This window comes from Silurus meridionalis, chromosome 8, assembly GCF_014805685.1.
Source record: "Silurus meridionalis isolate SWU-2019-XX chromosome 8, ASM1480568v1, whole genome shotgun sequence".
Lineage (NCBI taxonomy): Eukaryota > Metazoa > Chordata > Actinopteri > Siluriformes > Siluridae > Silurus > Silurus meridionalis.
Window position 1 is genome coordinate 11,061,495 of NC_060891.1, and position 27,805 is coordinate 11,089,299.

General features: G+C 34.7%; 1 protein-coding gene across 1 annotated transcript; it reads right to left on the minus strand.

Moving 5' to 3' along the window:
• Positions 1-1,987: 1,987 nt before the first annotated feature.
• On the minus strand, positions 1,988-23,175 carry apoba (apolipoprotein Ba). The gene is given in 31 exon segments (XM_046856384.1): positions 1,988-3,391; positions 3,536-3,719; positions 3,839-3,868; positions 4,130-4,241; positions 4,349-7,510; positions 7,513-11,874; positions 11,964-12,177; positions 12,180-12,336; positions 12,489-12,610; positions 12,846-13,021; positions 13,114-13,286; positions 13,527-13,737; positions 13,911-14,041; positions 14,578-14,757; positions 15,439-15,644; positions 15,916-16,083; positions 16,184-16,399; positions 16,477-16,656; positions 16,766-16,970; positions 17,260-17,465; positions 17,589-17,732; positions 17,855-17,969; positions 18,105-18,552; positions 19,241-19,329; positions 20,262-20,386; positions 20,577-20,729; positions 20,954-21,101; positions 21,222-21,367; positions 21,621-21,733; positions 22,328-22,381; positions 23,073-23,175. Coding segments are annotated over 31 exon segments (13,206 nt in total). The 5' UTR covers positions 23,128-23,175; the 3' UTR covers positions 1,988-2,170.
• Positions 23,176-27,805: the final 4,630 nt, after the last annotated feature.

Consider the following 27,805-nt stretch of genomic DNA (forward strand, 5'->3'; position numbering starts at 1 on the left):
TACATCTGATAATAATTTAGGTTCCAAGTTTTTTTCTTATTTCACTTTATCTTCAGGCTAAGGAAGCCATGCCTTTATTATTATTATTATTATTATTATTATTATTATTATTATTATTATTATTATTATTAGGGAAGGGGAAAAACTCATCACATGTTCAACAATCAGCATTCCAGAGGTAAATATCTAACAATTCTGTTTTAAAACTTCTAACCAATTGAACAAAATAAGCTTATTATCATATTGTTTAAACACTACTTTCTTCAGATATGGGGTAATTGTTAATTTACATTTCAAAATTTGTCAGATTCAAATGGTAGGGCTTTAACCATCTGAAAAAACCTTGAAGATCTCTTCTGCAAAGAATGAAGGCTACTTATTTCGTAAATTTTCAGTCTTCAGTCCAGTCGGGTATATATATTTTTTTTTGTCAGTGAAAGTTGAATTTTTACTTTGTATGCGAAATGAACAGTACTAGTTTCCAAATTGTGTCATTTTATAGTTGTAGTCTTTTCCCTGATCAGGTCTGTGCTCCTGGAGAATTTCAGCTCTGTCTGGAGAGTTTACTTTGTCCACCTCTGCAAGGACAAGAGGACTGGCAGATCATTCCAACTTCCAGCAGCAGGCTGTTAGCAATACAAACATATCTAACACACCTTAACAGTATTCCCTACAATACTTTATATTTTGTATTATTGTCTGAACACATGAATAAGTAAAAAACAAACAAACAAAAACACATTCAAAGGCTGCCTAGTAACATGCTATGATCAAGGATTGAGCTCATACACATTTACCATGTTTGAAGATATTTCATTCCCATTAAGTAGTTATAGCCATTTTAGTAAAGTGGCCCCGCCTACTTCGAACATTTGTGACAGTAAGTCTAAAGTGTAATTATTTTTTTCTTTGTTCACTGTCTGGAGAGCGTTTCTGCACCGGTTGGGTTCCGATTGGATGAAAACCCTAAGACTAGTCTACAAAAGTAGGTTTATAACATAATTAGGAATAATTCATAAACAATTTGATTGACAGCAATGGTCCTTGAAGTAACGTTGCTCAGCATGAGGAGATCTATCAAATGATATTAAGGTTGAGTGTATTTTTTCCAAAATTGTACAATATACAATAATTTATACACTTGAAAAACACAATATCTGCACAGTGACTAGTTTGCAAAAGTAGATTTTGCACATAACTACATTTTGCAGAAAAAAGACTTCATAAAGCGAATCCGGCAATAAGCATTTCCTTTGTTTTGGCCTAAGGATTGCAAGGATATAAAACTTCAGTCTAATGCCAAAAATGTCTGAAATAATGTTTTTTTGGACTGTAGCATTCCCTTTGGCCAATGGGGTTGATACTTTGACAAAATCTCCACAATTTGAGTTTTACAATCTGGCCTAGTTTCAAGTCTCTAGGCTTTATGTTTGGTCTGCACGATCAGTTTTAGCGTGTAATAATAATAATAATAATAATAATAATAATAATAATATTAATCCCTACAATAACAATAGGTTTCTGCACATGCCTGAACCCCTAATAATACATATATTTTTATTGTTAAATAAATATTACATAATAAATGTTATGAAATTTCAAGATTTTTTTACAGTATAAAAGGAATATGTTATATGTCTTTTGAATCACTGGTTTCTTAAAAGTCTTTAGTCTTGAATTGGATTCAAAATACATACAATACTTGTTCTCCATAATACACTGCCCGTCCAAAAAAGAAGTCATAAGTCAAAAAACATAGCCGTGAGTTCTACTGTTGTTTCTTCCGATTTAATTCCACAAACGTTTCATGTACTTACTGCATCAGTTAAATAACTTGTTGCCAGCTGAAACATAATTATCCATGCAGTAATTATCCAATGTGAGGTGCTTATCTATTTGCTTATTTAAATCCAGGTGGTGACTTGTTATTGGATGCGTAGTGTATGAAATTATATTTAAACAAAAGAAACATCAAGAAAACATCACGCATTTTTGAAAACTTTAATCAGGTCATATGTTTTGGCTTAGAGTTACACAAACATATCAACAAATTATAAACATACATTCGACCATAATGTTTTTATAAGCATAACAACATTTCTACAACATTTTAACACTGAACAGTTTATAAAAGAAAATAACACAAAAAAAGCATTAAAAATCTGAACATTTAAGACATACTTGGCCATTCACTGAAGGAATTCCAGTAGAAAGGCAGTGGAATATCTACATCTACCTTTTTGCTGGTTAACTTTATGTATGGCTGTGTATGCTGTGAGGCATTCTTTGAATAGTCAATTACATTTTCAATGCTGGCTCGAAGATGGTTCTCTAAAACTGAAATTGATTCACTGATCTCTGAGTTAAGTTTCTCCATGGAGAGCTCATTGTAAACCTCCTGGACCTTCAATTGTGCTTTGTCTTTGTACACAACTGCATTTGTTTTTGCCACTTGTATCTGCCTGGCAAACTCCTGCATAGCCCGTGTGTTGCTGGCCTCAGTGTAAATTCCCTTTAGATGATTAGAAAAATCATCTAGTTTCTCTGCCTTTAAAGAGGTAATAAACTCCCCTGTCCTCTGGATGCAAAGTTTTACAAGGTCACTTATTTTCTGCAGCAGGTTCTCCAGCTTCAGACCTTCCCACTCCTTCATTGCTTGAATAATGCGATACTGAGTGGCCTTCACAGCTGTCTTTAGAGTCTTCAAAATATCTTTACCATTAACAACTACATTTGTATTGGGAAGATTGAAATTAATTTTGATAACAAAACTTTCAATGGCATCAGCTATACTCTCCATGAGGATGGTAAATCTATTTGCAGCTCTTTTGACTGCCATTGAAACAGACCGCCTAATCTTGTAGTACAACTCTTGACCAGTGAGCTTCTCTTCCAAACCTGGCAAATGAAACTTGGTATCACTAAGGAACTTCATTACAGCATCAAGCAAGACCCTGGCATTTGACTCATAGTGCTTAAGTAGTTCTCTAACACTGTTAGAAACACGAGAGATCACATCCTGGAAGTTGATCTCTGGCATACTCTTTATGGTTTTCTCCATCACTGCTTTACTCTGCTGGCTCAGGTGTTCAACTAAGTTCTGAATTGCATCAAGTGCTCTGGGGATGTTACTGTAAGCTCTATCAATATTCTTTGCTATAGCATTCTTAAGCTTTATAGCAGCACGATTAAGGTCAAGGCCAAAGTGAGCTTTATGATATTTGTTGACAAATTCATAAAGTGCTCCTGCCATATCAGGCAGCCTGACTTTAATCCCATTCACCAAGTCAAAGAACCCATCAAGTTGCCAGCTAGTCTGAAGATTCAGCCTTTCAGAGTTCTTAAGAATAACTTTGAAACTCAGCAGGTCAGTGTCCTTGTCAGGAGATGACTGCATATGCAAAGAAAGAAGACATTTTTATGAAAATGATCTTTAGATTAGGGTTTCATATTGTATAATTCTTGTCATGCAAGATCAAATCACATCAAATCAAATTGTTAGACCAATCCTAAACAAATGAGACAACTTTCTTACCAAGGATCTGGTGAAGATTTTTGCAGAATACTGAGATGGTGATCTTCTTGTTAACTGAAATCCAACAAAGCCATCTGGGTAGGATACTGAAGATGTGATACCATTATTGTGGGAGGCGTAGCGGAATTTCACATCGGCAAAGGTTTGGCTTGTTACATCAATGTCCAGAGTGTGTTTTGGGGCTCTGTGAAATATAATCAGCATCTGATGATTTGGACTTCTGCTTATTTTCTAAAACTGATTGACTTTTATTTCTGAAATACTGTAAATTAAGTTAAAATAATGATAATTATGCACAGTTACCTTGAGGCAGAAGGCTCCTCACGTTTAATTCTGCATAGAGAAATATATTGTAAAATAGGAAATTAAACAAGATTCATTGTTTTTTTTCATTTCAAACAAAAATAAATTAAATTCATAGCAAGTGCCATGCGATATGTATGTATTGTTTTCAAAAGTCAGTTCACAATTCATAAAACCAAATTTAATCTTCAAATCGTTCCCAGTTATTAGGGGGTCTTGAGAGAGAAATATTAAAAGAATTAGCAACAAAAATATGACATGGAAGAGTTGAAAAAATGATGGCATCATTACCTCAGATTCTGATGGAGATCGTGCTTCCAGTTCACCTTTACATCATCGTGGGTGAAGGTACATTTTCCATCCAGACTCATAGCTCCATTATCCAATAAGACAGTGGCAACAGCTTAAAAAGAATGTGCATAATAGTATTTAGTATGGTTAGCATATTACTTACCCTACAATTAGCTTGTCTTAATATATATGTCATAAAATGTTTAAATCAATCATTACCTTCTAGGTCATATGATAAGAAGGTCATGGTGGATGTGCATGAAGACTTCAGTGTGTAAACAAAGCCTGGATCCGTGTTCTCTACTTTTGCAGTCCATGTATTAGTGTAAATTGGAGAGGAAACTTTGACAGAGGTGGAGAGGGCACCAAAAGATGGAATAAATACACTAACAGGTAAGTGGAGTGATATCTCTGGGATCTCAATTTTCTGTTCTGGGATTGTTATAGCGGGCATCTCAAAATTGCATAGTGATTTAATAGGGTCATCCAGGTTGAAAGTGTGTTCACCAATGGTGAAAGATTTAGGCAAGGTAAATGGTGAAATTATGACTTCGTATTGAGGTAATTTCAAAAGCAGGAAAGCCATTTTGTCTTTCATGTATTTTGTGTTGATTTCAAAGCTGGGAACTTTGACCTTTGGCAATCCGGGCAAAATTATATCAAAAGTGTCCATGCTGATAGAATCTGGAACTTTCAGGTTTTGTAGATCTAAGGTAAAGGATGGCACTTGAAGGGTTGTTAGAGGCACATCAAAAGTTGGAACAGTTATGACAGGTGGGATAGAAATAAAATCCTGCATATCAACGTTTTCAAGTCGCTCATCCATTTCTCTTATAGTCTGTGGAATCGTCTTCATCCAATTAGGTACTGCTAGTGTGGTTTTTGGAATGTTAAATACGACTCCATTTTCAAATACTTTTGCAGGCAGTGAAAACAGTGTTCCATCCATACTCTTGGTGTACACTAAATCAGTAGCAACTTTAAGGGACTGTAACTGGTTAGGGCTGGTGGTCTCATCAAACTTCATTACATCCCATAGTGTTTTTTGATAAATAGGTAAGCTGATATACTTCAAAAATGCAAGATGACCTTCAACAAATTGTGCAAAATCCATCCGTATCTCAGATTGATCGTTGGACAGCATCATATCGCTGGAATGTGTAAATGATGCTAGTTGTTCCTTGCTTTTCCAAATTAACTTCTGGTTACTTGAGGTGAGAGCTAGATCCACGTTCTCCATTATATTTGCAAGACCAACATTAGATGGCTGTGAAATATCAATATTTATACTAGAAGACAGGGTTGTCAGTGGAATAAACTCAAAAGTTCCCTTTGCAGAGTGCTTTCCATTGGTTGAAAAAGAGACAATATTTACCTCATTGTTGTTTGTGTAATTCATTGTAACATAAATTCGTCTAAGAGCAGCCTCAAGTTCTAGGTTCTCAGTCATATCCACATTCCAGATTTTAGCCTTTTTATAATCAAAATCAGAGGACAAAGCTGTTTTTACAGTGAAACGTAGACCATTAGCATTTAGATATATTATTGCATTGTTGTCAAAGGATTCTGAAAAATGTCCCTTTTCCATTATTGTTCCGTCTGTCTTTCCCCTCAAAGAACTCTCCACTGAGAAATAGGATGAGAGTGCTTCAAGCTCAAGATCATGTTGCATGTTTCCTTTTCCTTCGGTTTTAAATGTTGGGAGGGTGTAAGCATATTCAACCTTCGTATTTGAGGCAAGATTGGGTTTGGTCTTGGTATTTCCGCGAAGTTGCTGATTTAAATCCACTGTGAAAACGGGCAGGTTGATTTTGATAATATTTGCTAGGGAAGACTCGATACTCCTCTTGGTGAGACTGAAACTGCTGTCATGGTTAAATGCTGCATTTTTGTGCTCCAGTGACAGAGTTGTAGCCACTTTCAGACACCTCTTTCTTGTGAAGCTGGTTGTGCCATCAAGTTTGCCCTTAAGGAACTCAAACACAGAGGAGGAAGATGCTCCCAACTTGAGCAAAATATCAGACTGGTTGTAGAGGCCACCATTAGCATTCACAGTAATGACAGGTGACTTGAATGAGAAGTCAAAGGTCACATTTCCTAGAGCAGGTATCATGATGTTGTTCTGAATATCTGGTAATGTGAATGTAGGTAGTGTCAGCTCCCGGAGGGTCTCAGGCACATGCAAGACTGGCAATTCTAGAGATGGAAGTACAAGAGTATAAGAGGGCACTGAAAAACTTATCATAGGAACTTTGAAACTTGGTGTGCTAACCTCTTTGGGGATGAAATAGCTGACTGCAGGCAGCTCAACTCTAAAGGCTGATACTTCAATATTTAACACAGGTATAGTGTATCCAGGAACAGTGAAGTGCTTTGGGGGCTGTTTTGATGTGTCAATATTGAATTTTTCAAAGTGGGTCCTGGCTTGATTATAAGAATTTGTTAAGGCATCAAAGATTTTGTCTCGCCCAAGTTCAAAGTGTACTCCTAAGATTTTACCATTTTCTTTAATAGATTCATAGATGGGTTCCAGATCTAGGTTGAAAGTGTGTTTGTCCTTGTTCTTTTGGTATTGGAGTTTAAAATCAATGTCAATTGATTGTTGAGGTATGGTCAGTAGGTTTTTCAGGCCGTAATCGTTCCACAAAGAAATGTCTTTAATCATGGGTGTTTTAGTCTCAAAGTATGGCAGTGTAATTTCTGGAATAGTTAGTGGGACAGTCAAAAAGTCAAGATTAGCCTCACCATCAACTGATACATAGAGGCCTGCATCATTTTCATTGTTATCTAAAGTGAATTTGTGGTTATATTTGTACTGGTTAAATCGAGCTAAACCCACCCAAAATACATGTTGTTTCTCAGAATTCACAATCATCTTATAATCTTGCTGGAGATCAAGCTTTCCAGTTAGTTTAAGAGGCAAGACTAATTTGGAGCTTCCCTTATTTTTGCAGTCAAAAATTATCTCAAATGGTTGGGCCAGAAATTCACAAGAATTTGATATGGTTCCACTGACTCTTCCAGTCAGTTCTGCATTGTGTGAGGCTGTTAGTTCAATTCTGAGACCCTCTGTTTGGGCTTTAGCTGTCAGACTTATCAAATCTTTCTTCATGAAGGGTGTCTCTGTCTCAGCACTTACATCAATGATAATATGACTCAGGATGACAGATTCAGCCTTGACTGATTGTTTTGCTTTCAGGATTTTGCTGTTTGTTTCACCATCAAAGGTTAGCTTTGCAGTACCTACGTTGACACTAAAGTCTAGATTGCTCTTGTGAATGCCTTCATCAGCATAGTCCTTGATTGACCATTTCCCATTACCCACATTTCTGCAAGTCACAGAGATGGTTCCAGATTCAAATTGAGCTGCAGCATTTTTGTGAATGTGGCTTGACTTGAGATTTTCATAGAGGGGATGTTCAGGTCATGATTGTAGGTTGTGTCCATATTCACAGATATTCCATTCTTTAGAACAACTCCTATACTGTTTGTTAAGGCAGCTTTGTAAATTTCACTTGTAGACTTTGCCTCTGTCTTTACTGTTGCCTCAGCTGAAGGGCCTCTGAAAGTAAGTGAACCTTCATGATTGATAGTAAAAGCCATGTGGTTGGCTTTTATGGTCTCACTAATCACCATTTTTTTCATTTTAGGGGCTTCAATTTGAAGCATTGCCTCCAAAGAGTAACCAAGAACCTCTAATGTTGACTTTACAGTGGAAGTCAGGGTGGCTTTGAACTGTGGCTCTAAGCTTGTAGTTGTTGTATTCTGAATTGCTGCAGCTGTCATGGCTGTGTAGTGTGGTGAATTGAATCGGAATTCTCCATATAGCTTTCCAAAAGCAGGTAAACATGGCTGTAGTGAAATACGAGGCAGCTTGACTTCAGGAATGGGCAACATAGTGATCTCAAAATTCTCCAGATTTAATTTCGGTATGATTATTTCTGGGATCTTTAACTCCACAAGTCTGATCTCTCCAAGAGTAAAGTCAGGCAGGTAATACCAATACAGTGCTTTTAAGTCACCAAATGTGGCCTCAGGATCCAGCTCTGGAATTTCAATTGCTTTGATCTGATCAATGAATTCAATGATCTTCTGCTTAATTTCCTCAATGCTAATGGAGACAGATGAAACATGGATCACATCCATGATTGTGAATTCGGGTATTGTTATCACAGATGGAATGTTGATATCTTGAAGTTTACTCAGGTTAATGTCAAAAGCAGGAACATGAAGTGTGGTGAATGGAATTGTAAAATCCGATATTTCAATATGTGCCATTTTGAGAAAACTGATAGCTTCTTCCACAGCTTGTTGAATTTGAGTAAGAATTTCATGCTCATCAGATACCTTCTGTATAAGTTCAATCAAGTTATGCAAATGTGATGAGATGTAGGCAAGCATGTTCTTGTAGGATTCACTTGCTCTTTCCAAGTAAACAAGGATTTCATCTCTTATGTCCATGTCAGAGATTCTCTGTCTCATATCTTCGAGGGTGTCCTGGATCTTCAGTTTGATATCCTTGTAAACTGTTCTGTCAATTACACCCTTCATCATCCTATAAAGCTCAGCTACCTTAGTGCTTTTCAATTGCTCTAAATACTTTACAGTAGAGGCATACATCTCTCTTAGAAATTCTCTGGATGCCTCTATTTTCTGTGGAATTTCATAAAGTATTATTTGTTCATTAATATAATTGTTTACTTTGTTGATATTCTCATTGGCTTCCTTGACAAATTCGTTGTAGTCAAAATTCTTGAGATTCATAGCAATCATTTGGATATACATATTTAAATCATTCATGTTTTGCTTAATGTCAACTGATTTCAGTTTACTTACAATAACATTAAGTAGTTCCATGGTCTTGTCTGAAAAGTATTCAAATGGAATTGACTTCAAAGTCTCCACCACTGCCACAACAGTCTTGTCGATTTTGTACTGCTTAATAAGAATGGTAGCTTGTTCTACGGCAATTTCCATCCTCTTCTTGATTTCATATCTCTGAAACAGCTCGCCCAATTTTGAGTAAGCATAATTGATTTTTCCCACAACTTCGTATTCCTCAATCCAGTTGACAATGATATCCTTCATGGAATCAATCACTTTTTCGATGTCTTCTGCTGGGATGTGATCAGACAGCTGATTCACATACTGCTCCAGTTCAAATGAGTTGATATAGTTGATCACATCCTGAACAAATTTTGTAATGTCAAAGGCATCTACTGCTTGCTTTAGTTCACTCAAAATTGTTTGAAGTTTTGCTCTAATATCATACTTAGCATCCAGGTTTTTCAACCAAGTCATGCTGCCATCTTGTAACTTTTGCAGATCAATTTGACTAATTACATCTTCAAATGCATCAATGACTTTATGGATTGTACTAGTAATGCCATATATTTCATCAAATGTTTTTAGCTTATTTCCAATTATTTCCAGAATTTTTGTCCATGATCTACTTTCAATAAAATATTTTATTTGGGTTTTAATGTCTTTTATTGTTACAGCCAAATCAATTAAGGCTTTTTCTGAAGCTATCTTAAGTTTCTCCATTGATTCTTCTAAATCATTCAAGGTAACTGCATAATCATGTGCCATAGAAATCACCTTATCCTTTGCCATGTTTAATTTGGTCTCTACATCAAGTTCTTCCATGAAGTAATGCACATTTTGTGGGACTTTTTCCAAGTTCTCTCTGAACTGCCTGACCAGATCATTGATATCCAAGCCATTGAGGTACTGCTGAAGGGACTCAAGAATATTCACAAGTGAGGTCTTCATTTTCTCAAAGGTGGCAGGAAGGTTCTCAATGAAGGGCAAATCAATGATGTGACAGTCACTGTTTTTGTCATACTTGAGGAAACCAGAGATGCTGAATTCCTGGGTGTCCAAAGCATTGTCACTTGATTCTCCAGACAATAGATTTGTGTTGACCACACTAGAGAGCTGTATTCCCATATCTGTTTCTTTGTTGTAAATACTGATGTCTTGATTGTATGCATGGTTATTCAACTTTGACTTGAATTTCCAGAAAATAGACTGCTCATTGGGGATCAACAAGCCATCAAGTTTGTTTTCAATGTGAGTTTCTGCTGAATTCCCATTTGGTAACATATGTGTGGAAGAGGCTCTCCAGTCATGAGACTTGGCAATTGCAAAAGGTTCTGCCTTCAACAGGAGCTTGCTATAGAGTTGCCCAGTGTGCTTACCATACAAATTTAATGAACCATCAGCATTCAAAATGGCATCAACAGTAAGGCTAAATGGTACTGCCATTGTTCGGATGACATTCTCAAGGTGCAAAGCTCTGGAATTTAAACGGGTCTCACTTTTAAAAACTGAGGACAGTCCAGCAAATTCCAGTTCAACATTCTGCCTGATCTGGGATCCCAGAACTTCTCCAGTTGAGTCACATTTTATTGAGCCACTCAGATCAAAATAATTGATTCCACAAATGGTTTTAATCACGTCTTCTTTGTATTTGCCAGTAATGCTTCCCGTTGCCTCCAACTTTAAAGGCTCCAACTTTAGAGACCCGTCATTGCTTAAGGTGATGTCAAACATCTCAACTTTACTGTTTGAGAGCACAGAGGTAACAAAAGGCTTCATGTCAATCTTGATATCATGGTTGTATGATGCACCATTGCAGATTAGATTGTCTGTTTTGGAATGGAATGCCAAAGTCCATAGAGTTATAGTCAGTGTATGAGTGCTTTCAGTCTTCATTTTCTGTAAGGTGCCTGTCATAGTGTTGGAGGCAGTAAGCCCATGCTTATCCAGAACAAAATTTAGTGTGTTTCTTGCATCACCCTCAAAAGCATTGCCTTTAAAAATGCTGTTTAATTTAACCTCAGTTTTAGAGATCTTGCCCTTTACATTAAACTCTAACATACTGTCCTGGCCTAATGCTTTAGTCATAAGAGAAATGGCGGCACCATCCAGCCCATCAATACCAGCAGTTAAGACATTCTCAAATGTCATTGAGCTACATTGATATGTTGTTGTAAAACTTGTAGCCAAGCCATTCGTTCCAATAGTAAGTGTTCCTTTGTGTGTTCCATGACTATTTTCAAAGTTTAGCAAACCATCCAAGTTCACTTCAAGTCCTTTGTCATTCAGAGATCCCATGAACACAGAGTATGCTCGATTTTCAGCATCATCAGCCTGGGTCTCGAATTTGAATCTGGCTCCTTTCTTTGTCATTTGTACATCAGTTTGAACACGAAGTGCTTTTTCCAGTGCTGTAATGCTAGCATCTGACTTCAAAGACAATTGGCCATTTTTGTATTTCACTTCAGCTAAATGCTTCAGAATATCTTGTAGCGCACTTGTTTTGGACACAATGGACAACTCATTGTTGCGATATTCTCCCTTGGTCACAGTTTGACCCTGGATGAATGAGGAGTCAAATTTCAAGACAGATTCTCCTTTTCCTTCATCTTTGAGGACATCAATAGTGAAAGATTGGGTATATGTGGTGTTGGCATAAAGGGGTCCTATTTTAAAGACTCCATAAATATCTCCATCTCCAGTTAGCTCAGATAATGTGCTAGATGCTTGACTAGAATAATACAGGGAGGTTTCTAGTCCGAATGGGCTTGTTGCTTCAAACTTGAACATTTCCTTAAACTTGTCAGTACCAGTCTTGCTTTCAAGTAAACTGAAACTAGCATCAAGAAAGTTGTGGTTCAAGGAGCCATTCACGAGGATCTTAACATTGTCATCCAAAATGCCAGTTGCCAGAGCTGTACCTTGATGAAGGGAAAAAAAATAATATTTGAATTGACATTCTAATATATACCAAACAGTTTACTTAGTGACATGTAAATAATTAAAGTACCTTCAATTTTATAAGAAAGAGGTGTCACAGGACTGGTAGCCATAACTTTGTACTTAGCAATGTAGCTGGGAACATCATTAGTATAATTCCCCCCTTGGAATGAGCCTTCCCAATTATAGAAGTTGCTGTTCATTTTAGCAGAAACCTCTCCAATGCCAATCATGGGCAATGACAAGTCCAAGTTCTGAGCGATTATGAATGAGGGGTCCTGTACTTAGTTTCACCCACATTCAGCCCAAGGCATGGCACATTAATAGGAGGGAGTGTTAACACAGAGGGGATGTTTAGATCTGCAGAAGACATCCCTCCAAGTGGAAGAGGCAGTGAGAAGAATATTTTGTGCTTGTTGAACTCATACCGGAAGAGTGCTTCACTAAAAAAACAAAAAGTGAGACAAAACTTCTTTAAAACAAGGTTTTTGTTAGTTATTTTTAGTCACAAAGTAAATAAAAAATACAAGTATTTCAAGTATTTTATTTGAATTCTTGTGGCATTTATGATGTAATAAAATAATAAAATACTCACGTATTGAAATACAGTTGCTCTGGTATAGAGGGCAGAGCGAGCTCTGGGATGTATCTCTTGCTCCTTAGATTCTTTACATATGGAATGTCTCCTCCAAATTTTTCAAGCCAAATGTTACCTGCCTGAAGATGCAGAATAAAATAGTTCAGATCTAAAAAGTTATAATATAAAATTGCACAACAGTATTTATATCAATACATTTTGACCTTATAACATGATCAGGATTTTCAATAAAGCAATCTAACAATTCAACTGTCAAATGGATGGAAGAAAAACAATTACATTGCTTGGCTAATCAAACTTACCATGTCTAATAAAAAATTATATCCTAAAATAAATGAGTTTTAAAACACTTACCTCTATACCCTTTGAAACAATATGACGAAGTTTCATATCAGTTTTAGCCACCTTTTGATCAAGGATGTCATCAATTAACGTTTGTAGCTGGTTACGGTAGCTTTCAAGGTCTGGGATTTGTTTTGTAGCTGCAGAATTCACATCTGACTTAAACTCCAGCTCAATCTTGTTCTCATCTGCAAAACACAGTGCATCATGCCCAATGCATAAAAATTCATCATGCAATTATCATGTTAAAATAGAGAAAATTCATATGGGATTGCAATACCATATCTAAGAATGGTTTTCTGCAATGATGAAGTCTCTGGGATGTTGAAAGCTGTTTCAAGTTGTAATACAAGGCCATTTGTTTTCTTCAGACTAGCAGTGGTAGAGGCATCCAGCTGTAGAGCAGGGACAGCCATCTTCAGCATTACCATCCCATCTTCCATAGACTCCATTCTGCTTACAGACACAGACAAAGTCATATCCCTGACTTGAGTCATATGAGTGATTCATATTTACAACTTTATTAACAACTATTATTAGAATTATTTGTGGAATTATTAGTATAAAGTGGTGATATTAAATAACTGACCATATATTTAGATTTTAATTAAGAAAATATAATATAATGTGTGGTACAAAAAGTGAATTCAGTGGTATTATTGCAATTTGAAATTCCAGTCTCCTACACTGTACCTGGCAAGTCCAACCAAGGACATTTGAAGATTCTTCCTGTTGTTTACATCAATTGTAATACCATTCATTTTTTTCCCTTTTACAGTGGCATCTGTGACTGCCAGTCTAATACCAGACTCAACAGCAAAGTCTGGTATTTGAAGGTTGCCTGTAAAGATTTTCCTGTTACGGTTGTATTTTAAAGTTGCAGTAGCTACTGTAGGTGTGGTGCCTAATAGGAAGAAGAGAAATTGAATACAAAGAATATAGATTTTTAATCCAAGACTTAAGATTTTCTAACTTGTAACACATCAAATCAACTTCATGAAGAACGTTTTTATAATTGGCTAATGATCTCATTCAGATGTAAACATTCAACACTAATAAACATCTTTAATGACTTACCCTCAGCCTTAAGTGAAACAACCAGTGAGTCAACCTTATGACGACCTTCCTTGCCCTCCTTCAGGACTTCATAAGAGACAGTCGCTGTGTATTCTGATACATCACCAGTTGGCTGAAGTACCATCGCAAACCTAATGGTACATTCGGAGAAACTTGCTAAAAACCAGTGTTTTCTCCACATATGTAACACACTTTGAAATTAATTATTTATTTTTTTATGGTTTTGAATTGATTAATCCATACAGACATCTATACATTGATTAATCCATTCCATTGACACATTTTAAGGTTCAGGATGTAACCAGTAAATACATTTTATTTTAATCATTATTTAATTGTCTGTAATTTGGGGTGGTTCTTTAAATTCTCTTTCACCTGCCATGCATTACAGTATGATCAACAACCTAAAAGTATCGCTGATAAATCTTGTAGTATTTAAAGGGTTTAAAGGTTTTAAAGCAGCAATTAATTTGTATTAAGATGACACCATTGTTATGGGGCCTATATGATTTTACTTATCATTGTGGTAAATTTGCCATATTAGTCATGCAAAGATATGGAATCATTAATTATTTAAAACATATCCAAATTATCAACATTTTTTTTAAAGTGATGATAAATGCAGTGTCAGTTTCAGTATTGCCATGTTTGGTTTTAGCCTACTTACCCACTTTCTCCAGTTAGGGGGAAGTAGGGGGAATGAGCAGAGTTGAGGTTATAGTAATTAAGCATTGTACAGTAATTCATTCCAGGTAGAATTGGGCTGCATTGTGTAGAGTCAGTTTTCTGTTCCTCATTAGGAGACACTTTCTTCGTCAAAGTGGAAGTCACTGAAAAGAGCTCATTTCTGTTTATAAAGACACAAATAAAGATTATGAATAAAACGGATTCAGTTAAAGCATTGTATAATTGTGTGGAATGTTAACTAAATCTATATGCTATTAAGATTACTTTTTCATTTATCTTAGTCATACATACATTTACATCACATTTAAAACAATGTTGTTCATGTTCTTTGGTCTGAAACGTCTCCATTTCTAGCTGAACATCTTCCATAAAGTCACAGATAAATAAAAAAAACACTCCATCTTTCCTTTACACTAAATGAAACACTAGTACATTTCCAAAAAGCCAACCAGTTTGATTTTGCCCAATTTTTTTTGAGGTAGTATTAATCTTTGCTAGTTTCTTCCTAGACCTTGCTAAATATTGATGTAATATATACATTATGCTTTAAAAATACTGCCCTTCTTGTTTCTGGAAAACATCAAATTGTGGTAAATTTTGCATGAAGGAAGCTTTCACTGGAGATCAAATATGATTTGACACAAAAACAGAATCCTCTTGTCATTCACCAGAATGCGGAAGATCAGAGAATAGTTTATTTTTTATAAGACTATCCATCAGTTCTAAGCATTTTTGATAGATTTATCACAGAGTTTATTTATGTGGCTTCTTCTTGCAACCTGCACATCTAATGAGTGTATTGCACTCTTAAAACTATGGTTGTTTTCTTTTTAAATCTTACCTGATGCTTAGTAATTGAGTATTTTCCTTTGTCACAGGGATGGAAAGCTTGACTTGGTTGTCACTCATTGTAAGTTTGGAGTTCAGGCTACTTTCATGGTAAATGTTTGTGTGCATTCTAATTCCAGCATCTATAAATTCAGGGAAATAGATGCCCATCTGGGAAATAAACTCCACTCCCATTGATGGCCTGAATGTGAGTTGTTGCTGTTAATAATAACAGAAAATATTACAATCAAATGCCAGCATCTGTTATTGCACAACACCAAGATTTTTTCAAGGTTTGCACAAAACACCAACAATATTTAACTAGCATATCATTTGCCATTGAATAGTGTCATCATTATATACACAGTATAATTAATCTCAGAAAGTAATTATAACAGTATGCTACCAAAAATGTAACTACTTAACTGACTAAGATTAAGGCTTTAGATTAAATTCAGGCTATTTATTAAGACTCTAGTCTGAAGTTTACCATGCCACGTTCAAACTTCAGGCCTCCGGTTGCACCAGGGGCAAATATTCCAGCCAAAGAAAACTTCAGTGGGAAGCCAGAACCCGTGGGTAGGGTGAAGGCTTCATCCAGGAACATGTAGTGGGCATAAACCTCTTTATCTTTCCCATTTAACAGATTTGGCAGAAACTGCATACATTAGAGAGGTTAGTTTGTAGATTCTTTTTAAATGGTGTATCAGGTATATTTTTTTGAGGTATAATTATGTCAGTGGTGTAATGGTACATACTTGTGAAAAAAAGGCATTGTAGAAATTGTTTTTGTATGTCATCAGATTTTCAAAAAGGCCAGAGAGTTCGCTGATCTTCATGTATCCCAATTCTGTTCCCATGAGCTGGAGATAGGCCATGGCTTTAGGGGAATTTTTATTGTCTTTAAGGGATTTGAGGCCCTCCCTTAAATTTTCAAAATTGTCCTTAATCTGCTCCAAAGTGTTCTGGAATATCTGTGGAGACACAGGTCTGTAAAACCTATTTCAATTAAAAAATACCTTATAGAATATGTTCCTTATTTCTGGTATACCTCTCTTTTCATCCTGCTTCCTTTCAAAGGAGCAATCAATTTTTCGAGAACCTTGCTGATTTGGGGTGGAACCTGATCATTTGTCCAGTACATAGCTTTGGAGATAGTATCAGGAAAAAAACCATTTTTGCCAAACAGGGCCTCAATGGTTGGCTCTAAGCCCTCACTCTCCAGACCAATCTAGACAAAACAAACAAAAACAAAAAAACAAATGGAGGACATTTAATTAAGGACATTTAAAAAATAAATGTTATGTGTCCTTATTCGATTTAACAGGATAAAACAATACCTCCAGTAGCTCCAAGTTGAAATTATCAAGAGTGGTTGCCAGTGTTACTTCTCTGGGCAAGTAACTGGCAGAGTCAAAGATGACATTGCTCTCTACAGAACCAGTCCATGGAACATGAATCTTGTTATTATGAGAAAACTTTGTGAAGTCCATAGGAGATAAGTCCTTATCACTTTCCAAGGCTTTTTTAATGTAATCCTTTGCTCTGTATCACATGAAGAGAAAATGGTGTAAATATGTATTGATGTGTTTATCAAAGTTGATTTTATTTTTTTTTTTACTAATTTCACATTTTCTCAAATATATGAATGTTAACATTTATGGATTTTAACTGAAGAACAAGAAAAATATTTGTAGCAGCAACACTCTAAAATGTTTTAAATATATTACTGTAGTTCTACTGCATGTCTGTAAACTGTGTTCGTAAACATAAAAAAAACAATTATTATATTATGTAAATTAATACAATATATAGTCAAATATGCCAAACATACGTCTGAAGATTTGGGTCTTCAGTATCCAAGAGGTTGGTGATATGAGACACAACAAAGCTCTTGACCTGTAGATCTTTCTCATTTTTCAGTGTCTTCAGCACCTTCTGTACAACATCAGGGTTCTTCATTAATATTAAATATGCAGCAATACGTTTCTGGGTGGGGGCTTCAGTGTCCTGGTACTGCTGTAAGAGGGCGCTAGTCACCTGGCAGGTATGGCAAAACATAAAAAATAAAAATAAAGACATTGAAATTTAAGACATTTTATGAGAATAAAAATATAAATTAAAAAATGTCAAATGTATTGTTCAGTTATAGATTTGACTTACATCAGAGTCGAGTTCAATCAGTCTGAAAGCATGGATGGCTGATTTTTGAACTGACACAGAAGCATCCTGCTGGCGCATACAGCTTACAAGAGTAGACTTTAGAGATGGAAATCTCTCCATGTATTTTCCCATGACACCAATGACCTGCAGAACATTCCTGTTTAGTCTTATTCTCAATAATTGTATATGTATACTTATCTAAAATATCAGTGGTTATCTAAATGCAAATTCTGCTAAGAAATGCAAGCTAAAATATTGTGTTTTACCCTCAGTGTGAGAAAGGTTTTGTCCTCGTCTCCTGAGCAGTCACCCAGCATAAACTCCATGAACTCTGCCACCTCTTTTACTTCAGGAACATTAGTTGCCTGATATTCAGAGAATCTATAAAACACATTTAAACATATTCAGTGGAAAACTAAAATCATTTTCAGAATAATCCATTAAGTATAAAATATTAAATAAGGTTACATGAGGAAACGTGAGGAAGATAAATAAAAAAACAAACAAATGACTCACTTTTTCACTGTGTTAGCAAGAGCGTACATGATGGGCTTGCTCTGTCGATGCTGGGCCGTACTAAGCATGTCTCTGAGGCGCTGTGGACTAGCTTGTGGCAGAAGACTCATAGCGTACATTATGGCATCTACTTCCCATGCAGGTTCACTGAAACCTCTCAGGATTTGCAGAATGGCACTGGTGCATTCATTGGTTCCACACTGGAGCAGAGTCTGCCAGGTCAGCCATTTGGAAATCTCAAGCATCTCCTTAACAGCCAAAGACAAGGTCTCGTTCTTCATTCCACGGATCTGGGAAACAAGTTTATGGAACAGACGTGCCCTCTCCTGATTCTTGCCTGAACGAGGTAGTTCATTAAGTGTTTTCATCAAGGTAACTATGTCCTCTTTGTTCTGGATAAAAGATGTGTCTTCCATTTCTTCTTGGAAAAGTGTTTTCTCAGATGTGCCTGTTTAAAATGAAAAGAAAGGAACCCTAATTGCGTCTTGCATCTTGGAACATTCTCTAATATGGAAACCTTGTTCTATATAGAAATATCGAGAGGTTCTTATGGCTAAAACACTTATGGCTTTTACTTTAAAAATTACTAAGATGCTCAACACAAGACCACAGGTGTATGGAACTGAATTAGGGATTGAACACTGTTGTACCAAAAAAATATTCCCTCAAAAATACCCAATCAACACAAAATCTCCAATTGGTGTTCATTTTGGCTAAGATATTATTTATATCATTATTTTTATCTCCATCAAACCATTTAGCCAGTGAAATCTGTGAATGGGTTTGTTTACTTGCCTTCGAAATAGAAACGTTTAATCATTGGATTGAGGATTTTATTCAGAATAACTTTGTATTGATTAAAAGAGGGACAGTAGTTGAAGAGCAAGTTGTGTGCAAATTAATCTTTTAATGTCCAATACAGACCTGTTATACTTTATGTATTTTGTAAAGGAGTATTACAACAGAATGCAAAGAAACACCAAAAAAATGCACAAGTAAGGGTTCATAAGGAGAGGGAAAGCTTGAATACATTTGCTATTAGGAAACACAAACCATGCCAGTAAATGTCTTTCATTAATTTTATTTTAAACTGTCATTCATATGTTACTATGAAATTATACAATATACATACATACCATCTGTGTTAAAGATCCTGTTGTTACTCTTCACTGATTCTTGCAAAACCAGACTCTGTTTCACTTCAGAAGAAACACCGGACTGGCCCCTAAACATAATGGTAGAAATAGTTAGAAGTCTTAGTTAAGTAGAATTACAAAAATAATTTTGTTATTCAGGAATTAAACAAAATTGAATAAGTAATAGAATGAAACTGCGAAACAAAACCAAAATACACAATTTATTGAAATACAAGAAGTAAGCATCTGTGGAATTATAATAGATCTTAAAGGCCTGCTGCTGTTGAAGACTCACTTGTGGAGACTAAATCACAATTATTTTTTAATTAATAAATATTTAAAATATTTATTTAGAATATGTATTAAATATTTATATCATTTATTCATACTAAATAATAATAATAATTTATTCTCCACAGTAAATAGCCATATTTAGAGTTAAGCTAAAGGTACGCATTAATAAAATAAACAACAAAAAACATCAATTTTTAACATGCCGGGATTCCCATAGACTTCTATAGAACTCTAAACCGAAGCCTGTGGTGTTTAAATTTGATGTGTTATGTAAGCAGAGTGCCCTGAGGTCATATTTATCTAGCTCTGGAATTGATTTTTGATTTTAAAATTCACTCGCTGTCTGATATCAAATTGCTGTGTTCAGCAACACGTTCTCACTCTCAACTAACCCAAACCCTAACCCGCTCTCACTAACACTAACCCTAACCCTCAAAAAGTGACGCCAAGGGATCCGTACAATATGTGATGATTTTGGTGTGAGAATGTGTAGTTTTAAGTTATATATTCAATGTATGCATGTCTTAATTAGCCTGACTTTAATTTATTTTGAATTTAAATATCATTTAAATGTTTCATGTCATGGAATGTTATGTCATGAATCGACAACTTGCATTTCTTTGATTTTATACTAACTTTAACTTCTAGCACTTTAATTCTCGGAATTACTATTGGTTTAATTTGTTTAAATTAGTGAATTATGATGTACTGGAGTATTGTTACTTACTCATGAGAGAATGGAATAAAAAGGTGTTTCTCTGTGCATTGGGCCTCTGTCATGTGCTTCTTCTTGTTGTCAAACTGATAGTTGCAGGTCTGGGTGCTAGTGATGAACTTGGTGAGAACTCCATTCTGTAAAGAGAAATGTTGTTATGTGTATACATAGAGAAAGAAAGAGAGAGAGAGAGAGAGAGAGAGAGAAAGAGAGAGAGAGAGAGAGAGAGAGAGAGAGAGAGAGAGAGAGAGAGAGATTTATATGTATAAAATAAAATCTATAAGTCAAATTACAAAGGATGTAACCATCACTGAATTTCTATCTTACCACGTTAAACAGAAGTGATAGAGGACTGGTGGGGAGGCTGTGAGGATTAAAATGACTGCATGTTGACAAATCCCTGACCACAGTGACATCAGTGTCTATACTGTTCTTTGAGTTGACAGTAAGGTCGGTTGGGCATCTGCCATGTATGGTAGCCTTTTTAAAACAAAACAAAAAAGAGACATTTACAATAATAACATAGAAATGGCCACACACACACACACACACACACACACACACACACACACACACACACACACACACACACACGAACATACACAGTATTCAATGGCGAGACATAAATAAAATACATACATCAGCCTGTAGGTGAACAGAATTAATAAAGTTAGAGTTCCAATTACAGTCCTAAGCAATCTTACCATTATTCTATTGTGCTCTTCCTCAATGACAGGCACTAAGAGAGCAGAGATGATTCCTTTCTTTATGTTCACTATATTCTCAGGTTCGTCCTTTTCAGGATAGATGGAAACTTTGACCACCTGCTCCACCACAAAATTTAGGGGGGTCCTGAACACACCAGAAATTCAATAAAATTAGTAAACCGTCCACATTAGTAAGAATACACTATCCTTCACACCATCTGGTCACGTGTCATTTAAAACCTTAAATTGACTGCATTCACTTCACCTTTCCATAGCTGCTTTGAAGGACTCAGTTCCAGGAGTTGATGTGTAGATAGGCTGACCCTGAGCATCGATATCAGTCACTTCACTGAGTGCACATTCAGTGGTGCGCAGGACAAATTTGCACATCTGAGGAACCTCGAGTTCTACCTAGATGAAAAAAAAAATGGAGATTGAGAAAAGCCACAATAATGACATTGAATATATTATTAACATATTTTATGACTTATATAAGAGACTTATCTATATAGATTTATTCTTAAACTACAGCAAGACAGCTCAGAAACTGACAAACACACCACAATACCATAATCATAATCTAAGATGTAAAGTTTAGCCAATATGTATTCTATTTTTTTTATTTATCACATTTTCATTTCACATTTGATAAATTTTTTCATACCTTACAAGTTACACTGGGCCCATTCTTGGTGTCAGCTGTACCAGGCACTCCATTTGTGCTCTCAGCTGTGTACTGATAAACATATTTTCTGAAGTTCCTAAATCGTGTTGACACTAGAGAGACAATGGTTAGAAATGGTCAAAATAAGTAAACAATGCCTAATGAAGCCTCTTGAACATATATCTATTTTTAATTATTATAATTATGTTTTATTTTGTAATTATTTTTATGTATTTGTATCTTTTTTGCTGATCGAGGAGATGCAACGACACAATGTCATTTTAATGTATGCAGAAAAAAATGTTAAATACAATAATGTCAGTCATTTTTGTAAATTCATGTGATGTGTTTATAGGTTGTTTTCAACCAGTTCATAAACAGTTCCAAATCAGCATTTTGACCTGAAAACTTTGGACTTTTCCCTGACAGAGTGGCACCTCTGTGAGTCAACACATTCATCAATACACTCGACTCATAAACAACTATGGTACAAAGGTTAAGTGTTGATATCATTTCAGCTTGACATGGAGAAATCAAAATTCCACAGACTCATACAGGACATACTGAACATCACACACACACACACACATATATATATATATATATATATATATATATATATATATATATATATATATATATATATATATATATATATATATATATAATTCTATAAAACATTAAGGTGATTTTCATGTATAACTTACATGGGCATAATGATTCTTCTCCTGCTCCTTCATCAGTCGCTTGACTGCTGGACTCTGGACAATAACAAAATATATTCAATTTAATCCAGAAATTGTTAATAAAATGAATAAAGTTTAAGTTGTCTTCTGACTAGATTACTTCAATAACTGTTCTTGATTTGATCAACTAAATACAACAGTGCTCTGAATTTAAACCAGACAATAAGTTACTGTAAGAGTAAATGTGAAGCAGAAATGTGAGTAATGAAATCACAAATAGTTACTTTTGAAATTGTTATATAGGTTTTTTCAGGGATGGAGCAGCCCTCTGAAAATATGCTAGAAAACTAATATAATTGTATTCAAAGTGTTGTTTAGATCAGCAGATGAAGGCCAAGAGCGATGCTTTGGAATTTATTTTACATACTAGTAATAAACAAAAATCTATTATTGGGTACACCAATAAGATTATAACAACAAACAACGCATTTCTTTTACCACACTGTACCAGAGAAACCAATCAGAGACTATTTATTTGTAAACATGTATAAACTGTAGTATATCTATAATGTACCTATACACTGGCAAGAGATTGTTCAATATAATTATCATTTTAGATACATTTTTGATATGTAATGAATATAATAAATAAATGGTATCTTGGTAAATGTTATTAACATTTAATCACTTTCATCCATCCATGTCATTTTAAGGAAAATATAATATAAAGCTAAATTCAAGCTTATTAAAAAAAATGTTAACTTACTAGCCAAGGCATAAGCGGTGAGAAGAAGAAACAGACAGCGCTTAGTGTCTCCCATGATGGACACCAAAACGCTCAAGTTCTGCACTTCTTTTTTTTTTCCCAACTGACTCTCACTTAACTATGTCTAACTCCTAGACAGTCTGTGAGTTTTTATAAGCCTCTCCTACCCTTCACCCTGTCCTCCAATCAGATCACCACCAACAGACTGGTATCTATATAGTGCCAAAGTCTTCTATCATTCCCACTTTTGTCAATGAAAAATTAATATTATTACAATATATTTTTTATAATAATAATAAATTAATAATAATAATAATAATAAATACTTATACATATATAGCCAAATATACTTAACCTCAAACAATAATGTAGTTCATTTACAAACTACTGGTTCTGGGATGTGATATAAAAACATATATTGTAAGCAAATGCTTACATATTTTTATTTTAAATATACATTTTATTTAGACATTTAAACATATAATGTATATATGACTTCTAAATCATTTACCCTACAAACACCCTGCATGTGAACATTGCAAAATTATATTTTACATAAATGTCCCTTGGTAAATGTGGTAGATCATTGGCTGTACAGTGTGAATTCAAAAATAAATACATAAAAATCTTAAGATGTAATGTAATATATCAGCAGTTTTATTCTTAGCACAGTTACTTAGAAGATACACACACTCATATATTCAACTAGTTTTGAGGATAAAATAATCTAGTCAAAAATGTAAATGTTTTTTGTATAGAGATTTTTATGAAGGTTCCAAAATTTAATTACATTGAAATAAATGTTGAATTGTACAAAACATTAAATTTAAATTAAACTTGCCATGGTTCCTCTCTTTTGATTTCATAATATTAAAACAATAAATACTTACTATACATTACTATGTAATATGCTTAACTATTGTAGTTATATTTTTAAAGTACCAGTTCAGAGAAACTTATAGCAGGATGAAAAACTCTATACTAATATAAAATATATAAAATATAAAATATAATTTATAGTACAATAAAGTTCAATGCCTAATACAACTTTCCAGTGATTCTAATGAAAGACATTATTCTGGACCTTATTTTTCAATAATCTTTTCAAAATCTCATTTTCCCTTTTTTTCCCCCTCTTCCCATATATAGCATGCGGAGCCAAATTAAAGATCATCATGTTCCAACTTTGGCTTGTGGGCCCTAGTTCGGACATCTATAATTTATTGATATATATTATCATTATACCCTAAACTACACTACTAAGCTGATTTAAAGTGTCCTAAATGTCGTTTATCAGTGATAGGAAAACATAAGATGCTAAAGTAACAGCTAATATACTGTATCTAGCCATTTCTGGTTATTTCTACATTGTAAGGCTCATAGTTTCACCTTGGTCACAAACTGAACTCATGCCTCATACATAATATAGCGCATAGCTGTACAATGTGCCGAACTTTGTTCAGGTTTCTTCTGACTAAATGCAAACTTTGGCCTGTTGTAAAAGGTGATAAAACATTCTAACATGGGCCTTTGCATGCTAGAATACAGAATTGACGTGCTGAAATATCAGTGCACTGACAGTTATCTGGACTAACAGTCTGCAGTAAGCAATCTCGGAGATACTAATTACGTTATCTAATCTTGGCTGTCTGTTTACTTTCCTTCAAAATCATTAAAACATATGTAATGATTTCATGTATTTGCAAGTTTCTATGACAGATATTTCTTATTCTAGCTAATATAATATAACTTTTTTGTCACTTTTAATACATTATCTGACATCTTTGCAGTAAGCTAAAGCATTTGCTTAGATATCTTTTAAATTAATTTCCCCTGTATGCTTATTTCATTGTAAATTATCTGTAGTAAACCCATTACATTGACTATTTCCCCAACCATACCTGGGGCCCCTGATACATCACATTTGTCCTCTTACTATTAACCCAAATGATCAGAAGGCCTTTTGGTACTTAACTTGTGGTACATGATTATGAATATAAGCTTTTATTCTACTTTATAATGTTCTGAACCAGCAGAGCTGTTTCCTATGAAAGCTAGTGTAGATCACCTATCAGAGGCTTTCTGATTGTTTGTAATCCTTTCTTCTTAGACAACTGAAAACACTCGTAATATCTGATCCCATATTTTACTTAGGGTGCAAGTGACTCGAAATGCTGATCCTACTCTCAGTTGAAACCAACAACCAGCAAGACACAGGGTAAGAACTAATTTAAGTCATCATAGAGCTTATGAGATGTGATGAAGCAGCAATAAATCTGTAAAATCTGACGTTCCTTTATCACCAATGGGGGTGACCTCAGCTTGTGTTGAATGATATTTAATAGAAGCAGACAAGTCTTGACTTGTTTTCCAGGCGGTCTTTACCCAGTCTCTTTATTGTGCTCACCAAGCACAACAACAAATGGTCACTTTCACCAGGCATAGGGACAGATATTCTCACATTTTCAAGAGCAGATGGATTGATATTGTAGGCTTGGAAATACGCTGAAATAACATGTCCTAAATAACTTGCTAGAAATAACTGACAGGAATTCTTGGTTTGGCTACATCCTGACATGCCTTTGAACATCAAAATAGACATGATTGCTGAACAATAACACACACAATTTGCAGATGTGTCTATCTGTAGTAATAGCTAGTGTAGATAAAAAGCTCTATGAACAAAAAGCATGTATATTCCAAATATCAAATTACACAAACCTGCAGTGCAACAAGTTGAAGTGCCACTAGGCAATCGTTCTGCATTGACCATAGAATCATTCCACACGATTAAATGTAACAATCACAACCCTTTATTCAAATGTTGTGATGTTGCTGAGAAAGCTAATCTTTTTGTCCATTTCTGTTTCTGTTGCAAAAAGATACAGCAAAGAAGCTCTGCAGATGTTTGATGTTCATGTCATGCCCTGCTATAACATCTACAGCCTAAAGATCCATGACGCCACTGAGAAGCTCAAGAACTTTTGACTGTAATTAATATCAACAGTCTACTAAAATGGTTTAGGACCACAGGTTGCATGAATAGTTCTGCAATTATGCACCTATTACTACACACCTCAACAATGTAACCGCAATGAATAGACATTCGGTGCAACCCAGATGAGGAGAAGTTCCCTTTTGAGTCTTGTTCCTCTCAAGGATTTTTCCTTATACCATCTCTTCCTTGCCACAGTTGCCACGAGCTTGTTAATCAGGGATAAACAATTATAAGGAACTAATGTATAGGCAAAAAAAAATACATTCTTTTGTATAACCTTATTACTGCTTTATCTGTGTGAAACTGCTTTGAGACAATGCCCATTGTAAAAAGTGCTACACATCTAAAAATTTAATTATATTCAATTAAATTAAAAGTTTTCCTTGTATTTCGACAATATAATCCTGTAAGATATAAACTGAAATAGACAGTAAGCATTAGGTGCATCGCAAATGACATATTCTTTCCCAGGAAGATTTATATGACATAAATATTAGAATATTACATAATATACATATAAAGTGTAAATGGGCCAAGCATACATGTTTCTTGTTTATTTAAATAGAAAAATGACAAGCTGAAAAAAAAACCTTTAAGACATTTTCTGTTTTCTACTACATTACATTACAAACTTTTAGCTGTTAAGCATTAAAGCACTACCAAATGTTTTTTATTATATGATGTGTTTGGGTGCATCATTAAAATATATTATTAAATCAAAGATATAAACCTAATACAATCTGGATGCTTAACAATGTCCTGACAGTCGCTCCTGTTGTCTGGTAAATACCAACATGTGATCTACAAGTTGCCAAAGGTGTTCTGTTGATCTTTAATGGTATCCACAGGCATAACATGACATCAACAGAAGGCAATAAATTACAACAAGAGACACAAAGGCATTATCATTTTCCATTAAAATCACAGCAATGTAAATTGCATTCACCCAAACCATTACATACTATGAGCATTACCATTACATCCAGAGCAACTTCTAATTATTATTTAAGCTGAGCAGTTAGGGTCAAGGGTTCAGCAGTGACAAAGGATAGCATTGATGCAATTTAAAGGTACAAAAAGAACCTTTTAAAAAGACAGCTAATACCTTAACCACGGGAGCTACCATTTCAGCTGGGGCTGGAAACCTTTTTTCAACAAAGAGCCATTTATTTTTTTGGTGAATGCATTTTTTTTTAAAAAAGGAGCCATATATTACTCCTATAAACAAAGATACACATTTTCAATAATAATAAAAAAAACTTTATTTATGTCCACGTACAACTCAAAAATAAACAAAAATTAAGCCTCATGTGTTCAGCAAGTGCATGAATGAAGTACAAAGCACATTTTTAAATTCTGGTTAATACATTCTTTTTTTTCTTAAAAAATGCTATTTAAAATAAACAAATATTTTACTATTATTAAAAAAAACATTTAAATAACAATTTTACTTAGGTCAAATAAAAAAAAAAGGATGCAGCAACACATGTTGGGTATGTGCATGAGTGAAAAAACGAAGAACTGTTTTAAATTTAGGCTAATACATGTTTTAAAGAGCAATTGGAAAAATAGTATTTTACCGTTATTAAAAAAAAAAAAACATTTCAACAACAATTTTATTTAGGTGTAAAAACAATAAAATCTATATAAAATATGCAGCAAAAAAGGTTAAGTGTGTGTGAAGATCAAAGAACAGCGCTTACACTGGGCCCTGCAAACAAATATTTCCATTGCT